The sequence below is a fragment of the Herpailurus yagouaroundi genome, unplaced genomic scaffold, assembly GCF_014898765.1.
Source record: "Herpailurus yagouaroundi ecotype Mexico unplaced genomic scaffold, PumYag 222, whole genome shotgun sequence".
Taxonomy (NCBI): domain Eukaryota; kingdom Metazoa; phylum Chordata; class Mammalia; order Carnivora; family Felidae; genus Herpailurus; species Herpailurus yagouaroundi.
The window spans coordinates 18,840,393-18,846,226 of NW_024412453.1; the positions used below are offsets into that span (position 1 = coordinate 18,840,393).

The 5,834-nt window shown below is 67.8% G+C and overlaps 1 protein-coding gene across 1 annotated transcript in view; it reads right to left on the minus strand.

The window, feature by feature from the left end:
• CACNA1H (calcium voltage-gated channel subunit alpha1 H) overlaps window positions 1-5,834 on the minus strand; it is a 68,049-nt gene that overhangs the window by 5,181 nt on the left and 57,034 nt on the right. The window contains exons 21-31 of the mRNA XM_040458691.1: window positions 5,697-5,765; window positions 5,418-5,602; window positions 5,078-5,204; window positions 4,708-4,833; window positions 4,394-4,483; window positions 3,991-4,183; window positions 3,480-3,497; window positions 1,928-2,079; window positions 1,028-1,137; window positions 716-849; window positions 424-494 (exon numbers count right to left, since the gene is read on the minus strand). Coding sequence (XP_040314625.1) covers window positions 424-494; window positions 716-849; window positions 1,028-1,137; window positions 1,928-2,079; window positions 3,480-3,497; window positions 3,991-4,183; window positions 4,394-4,483; window positions 4,708-4,833; window positions 5,078-5,204; window positions 5,418-5,602; window positions 5,697-5,765 — 1,275 coding nt within the window. The remainder of the gene's footprint in view (window positions 1-423; window positions 495-715; window positions 850-1,027; window positions 1,138-1,927; window positions 2,080-3,479; window positions 3,498-3,990; window positions 4,184-4,393; window positions 4,484-4,707; window positions 4,834-5,077; window positions 5,205-5,417; window positions 5,603-5,696; window positions 5,766-5,834) is intronic.

The following is a 5,834-nucleotide window of genomic DNA, read 5'->3' on the forward strand; positions in this document are numbered from 1 at the left end:
GGACAGACGGATGGATGGCTGGTGGAGAGGTGGACGTACGGACAGAAGGACACAGGGGTGGACAGACGCGCTGGGTGCAGTCCTCTGAACTCAGACAAGTCCTTCTGGTCCACATCCTCCGCCCACTGCATCCAGAATCGGACTGGGGGAGGTGCGCCCTGGTCTCCAGTCTTTCCCAGAGGAACCGAGGCCCAGAGAGACACGGCCCTCCTCTCTGCCAGCACAGCAGAGGCGTTCCCTGCACACGTGGGGCGGTTACCGTGGCTTTTGCAAGACCGATGACCGTGTTAGCGAATGAATCGCATCGAGTGAGGCCCCCCCCCCCCCCCACCGCTGCGTCTCGTGGTCTTGGGGGCGGCTGTAATGCCCACCTCGGGGCCGTGAAGCGGACCCGGGCCCCGGGTCGAGGAGCTGCTGACCTACCTGGGGCAGGGCTTGAACCACCGTGTCCAGCAGGGCCCGCATGCCTGTGGCCATCTTGAGCAGTTTCAGCACTAGGGCCAGGAGCCGAGCATCAGTGGGGGGCGTGGGGCCTGGGCCAGTCTGACCCTCCCCTGCTGCCGGAGACCCCGGGGCCACCCCCATCCCTTATGCTCCCCGGCCCCCGGACCGAGCCCAGGGGGACGCCGCAGGGCGAGCCGAGGAAGGATGCTGGGCCCCGGGGCCGCAGAGGCCACGAGCAGGGGTCCCCGGGCGGGACAGGCGGGGGGCCTACCGCGGGCGATGCGGAGCACACGCATGATGCGGATGATGGTGGGGTTGATGGGCAGGGCCGCGTTCATCTCGATCTCCTCCAGCGTGATGCCCATGATGGACAGCAGCACTATGGCCAGGTCCAGCTGGTTCCACCTGGGGCAGGAGGCGGGCGGGCTCAGGGCCTCCTTCCGGCGCCCCGGCTGCGTCCCGCACCGCTACTCGGCAGGACCGCGTTGTCGGGCCTCGGGCCGGGACCACGGGGCGCAGGGCTGTGGCTCTCACCCGCCCGTGCCCCAAGGGTCCTCCAGGCCCCGGGGCCCGCCCCACACACCTGTCCTTGAAGAACCTCCGGAACCCAAAAGCCACCAGCTTCAGCACGGCCTCAAAGACAAAGACGATGGTGAACACGTAGTTGCAGTACTTCAGGGCCTCGTCCAGCGACTGTGAAGAGAGCGTCAGGCTGCAGGGCCAGCCCGAGGTGCCTGTGTGCCAGCCCCACCCACCTCCGCCCCAGCAGACCCTCGTCCCTCGGGCCTGGCCAACAAGCCCTTGTATGCAGGGCAGTGCCTGGTCTGGCGGCGTGGACAGACTCTGGGACGAGGGCACCGGTCCCTCCCAAGCCCAGACCCCTGGCCCAGCCTCAAGTGGACCCCTGCCCACATCCCAGGACGTGGCCATGCCACACCCGGCATGGCTTCAAGGAAAGCCACGGAGGTTCAGGGTGGGAGGCTGTGTTGTTCTCGTCCCTTCCTCTGAAGGAGAGAGAGGGATGTCCTTTCTTTGATGAAATGGGGACGCAGACCAGATCGGGGCGAAATAAAAAGCCGACTGCCTTCCCCCTGCCCGTCCCCTGCCCAGCTGATGCCTGGGCAGCTGGATGTTCCCACAGACAGCACTACTGGGGGGAGGGCCCTCCTCGTCCGCAGACGGCACCATGGAGGTAGAGGGGGAGGGCCCCCCAGGGCACACGGCCCAGGGAGGTTCAACCAGTTCTAAAAAAAGGAAAACCAGGACGCTTTGCTCAAACCATAGCTTCACGCACCCCACCAACCCCAGCGAGGGCTTGGGAAAGTCTGCAGACGTGGGACCCCGCCCCCGGCTCTGACCAGGTCCACCCCGCTGAGCGTCAGACCCCACCAACGGCCCTCCCAGGGCTTGCGTCCTCGCCACTGGTCCTGCGGACGGCGGTGGGGGGCGGGGGGAGCGAGAGTCTCCAGGCACTGAGCCCCACCTTGGGCTGGTTGTAGTGTTCCATGGACATGGTGATGACGTTGACCCCGATGATGAAGGTGATGAAGAGGTCAAGGTAGTGGCTGGTGCACAGCGAGTGGATGGACCGGCGGGTGGGCGAGTAGTCCGCATAGTAGGGCCGGCGCTGGGCCTCTGCAGGGAGAGGGTGCCGTGAGCTGGGGCAGGGGGCTGCCTGCGCCCCGCGGCACCAAGATGGCCCCGTTCGTCTGCTCGGAAGCTGCGGTGTGCAAGCTGCTGGGGAAGGACCTTGGGCTCAGACACGGGGGTTTGCGCGAGCCTGGGGGAGAGTTTCTCCCCAGAAAGGGGGCACCATTTGGGGCAAGAAGTGGCTCCTGCTGCCGGCTGGAAGCACGGGAGGGGAGGCCTGGGGGACTGGGTCTCAGGAGCATGTCGCCCATCTGATCAGGGGGCCCCAACCCCAGGGCAGGGCCTAGGAGTGGGCCTGGCAGCCGAGACCCCACCTGGGCCCTGCCCTGGGGTCCCGCTCAGTCCCCACCCTGCCAGGGGCTCCCAAGCCGGGCTTCGTCGTCGGCCCTCCTGGGCTGACAAACACCAGTGCAAACGCCCTGACGAGGAAGCCTGAGCAGACAAGGGCCTTCCCGGGCGGCAGGGTCAGTCCATCCCCGACCCCAGCCGCCACAGGGCAGGCTAGCCTACCCCCTGCGCTCTCTCTCTCTCTCTCTCTCTCTCTCTCGTTCCGGGCATGAGCTGGCCCCGGTCACCAGGCCCAGAGTCCCTCCCTCCTCGTCCTCCAAGGGGCCAGTGGCCACCGCCTGCTGTCTGGGCTCTGCCGGACCTCTGGTCCATCTGAGGTTGATGGCCACGACCTGGGGCGGGGGTCATGCGTCCTCCAACGGTTCTGCCTGCACTAAATGCTGCCTGCAGTCACCCCGTTAGAGCTTATCGGTGTCGGCTGAGCACCAAGTGAAAGCACAGCTGTCCCCACCGCACACAGACACACTCCTGGGCCACAGCACCCTGCACAGGCGTGGCCAGGGTGGCAAGAGCTATGGTGGCCCGAGCCAGAAGGCCCAGGGCCTGGGAGAGCAGGGGCTGCTGGGAGCCGACCCCTCCCCGGGACCCTCATGCTCCCTGGGCTGGCGTGCAGTCACTAGAGAGCTTGGCTCAGCTCACAAAGCCAAAGATGCAAACAGCCGGGCGGGGCAGGCCGGTGCCGGGGACGGGGAGCGGCCACAGATTGGCAGGTGCCCCAGGACGCAGCAGAGCTCCAGCCATGCAGGCAGCCAGGCGGAGGGACGAACCCAAGCTTGGAGACGGCAGCACGGACAGCAGGCAGGTGAGCCAGCGGATCCTCCCTCCCGCTGATGCCTGGCGCCCATCCCCCAGCCATCCTGGGCCCCCACCCCGCGATGGACCCCAGCAGGCCCGGCACCAGCCTGCAACGTCCACCCGTCCCCAGGGCAGCGACGGAGCCCGGAGCCACGGAGCAACGGAGCAAGGTCAGCCCGTAGCCCCGTGCACTGGCTGGCCGAAGCGGGGGGGCTAAGACATGCAGGGCGGGGGGCAGATACCTGGGCTGGGGAAGGTGCCTGGAAAGACAAGGAGATGGTCTGAGCTGGCCTCGGGGGGTGGGGCATGGACACTCCACACGGGGCGGGGCAGGTGGGGACACTCAGCAGGCCCCCTCCTGCAAGAAGCCCTCCTTGCCCCCGAGCTGGCTGGGACTCCCCTAAGACCCTGTCTGACTGACGGCTTCGCTCGCTCTTCCCTCGGGAAACGGACCTGCCCCTGTGGTGACGGGCGCTGGAAACCGGGGGTCTCGTTCGTGTCCTGTGCCCCCTGGGAGAAGATCCCCGCGCCACCTGTCCCCGACGCCCTCCCCTGTCCCGGCCCCTCCTTGGGGGGGGGGGGCCCGGCCCCCACGCAGGCCCAGGACGAGGCGGGGCACTCCGGTCCCACCGCGGAGAAGCTGCTGGGGCCCGCGTGGGAGGGAGACCCGGCCGCTCGCCGTTCCGCAGTCCCACGGGCACGGGGCTCCCGCGGGTGGAAGGGGCCGACCCACCGCCACCCGGAGCGCCTTACTCCTGCGTTTCCTCTCCAGGCGCCGCTGCCGCTTCTCCTCGCGCCGCCGCGCCTCCTCGGCCTCCTGGTGCTGCCGGCACTTGTGGAAGTTCTCCACCACGACGCCCACGAACATGTTGAGCACGAAGAAGCTGACGATGAGCAGGAAGGAGATGAAGTAGAGCAGCATCCACGGGTTGTGGTTGGGCACCGGCTGCGGCACACAAGTGACACGTGCGTCCCCGTCCTCCAGAGAGCACCTGTCCCCAGGACGGCCCACGCACGGCAGGATCCGAGACGGGGCTGCCTGGGAGGGCTCTGGCCCCACACGGCTGCGAGTTCTGAGGCCAAAGGCAGCCTCTTGGGGTCAGGTTGCCCGAGACGACCCACAAGACACGGAGAAGTGGGTCCCCGCCCCCCGCACCTGCTGATCTATGCCCACGGCGTCCAGCCCGTCATACATAATGTTCACCCAGCCGTCCTTGGAGGAGAGCACGAACAGGGACATCAGCGCCTGCGGGGCCGGAGCAAGGGTGGTCACCACAGCCCTGCCTTCACCCCGAGACGCCCGAGGGACCACACGACCCCCCGCTGATGGTCTCCGGCTCACAGACAGACCTGACCGTGACTGCCGTCCGGGGTTTCCGTTTTTCCCAGAAGGAGGAGGGCAGCCTGCACCCGCTGCCTGCACCCCGTCCCTGCCCTGCCCATCCCCCACCAGAGCCCCGCCCCGCCCACCTGGCCCAGGTTGTCGAAGTTGTACTTTCGCCGCACCCAGCGGTAGCGCGCCGCCCGGCACTCGGCCTTGGTGGAGATGTTCCTGGTATCGGCGCCTTCGCAGTAATAAAACTTCCCCTTGAAGAGCTGACCAGGGCGTCGGGGTCATCCGGAGGGCCCCGCCCTCCTGGCTCCCAAGGCGGCTGGGACTTCCCTAAGACCCTGACTCTGACGGCTTTGCCCGCTCTTCCCACGGGGTCGGAACTCACGGGGGCGGACCCATGAGTCCACCAGACCCGCCCCGCACAGCCCTCCCAAGGCTGCCGGGCTGCTGCTGACCACAGACCACTGTCCCACGGCTGGGACACCCACGGGCAAGCAGGGTGCGCACCTGCACCCCCAGGATGCCGAAGATGATGAAGAAGGCGCAGCAGATGAGGACGATGTTCCCGATGGGCCTGAGTGACGATATCAGAGTCTCCACCACCAGCTTGAGGCCTGGAGCACGGCTGATGACCCTGGACGCAGAGCAGGGGCCCATCCTTGAACCCAGCCCCCAACCCCCATCCCCCATGCCCCCTCCCTCCCGCTTCCCTGACTCCAGGACCCGCCCCTCCACAACCCCACCCCCACCTGGCAAAGGCCCCGCCCCTTCCCCCACTCCTCCTCTCCCTGCCTCCTCCTTGACTCCAGGCCCCACCCCTCCCTGGCTCCGCCGAGGCCCCGCCCACCTCAGCGGCCGCAGCGTCCTTAGCAGGCGCAGCACTCGCAGGATGCCCAGGATCTTGGCGCCACCGGCGGAGGCCATGGCTACCACGATGTCGACCAGGGACACCAGGACCAGCAGCCCGTCCAGCACGTTCCAGCTGCTCTGCAGGTAGGCGTGATCGCCGGAGACCAGGCCCAGGGCCACGACCTGGGAGGCGCAGAGGAGGAGCCCAGGTGGGGGGCACATTCAATTGGGGGCTGGGACAAGTACAGAAACTGGACACTGCTGGGCCCGCTGGTACCTTCACCATCATCTCAGCCACAAAAATCGCCGTGAAGATGTAGTTGGAGACGCTGAGGAAGACACGCTCCTGCAAGGACAGGCTGGTGAGAGGGGCCGGCCGCGCTCAGCCGCGCCCCCACCCCTCCTCCCCCCCACC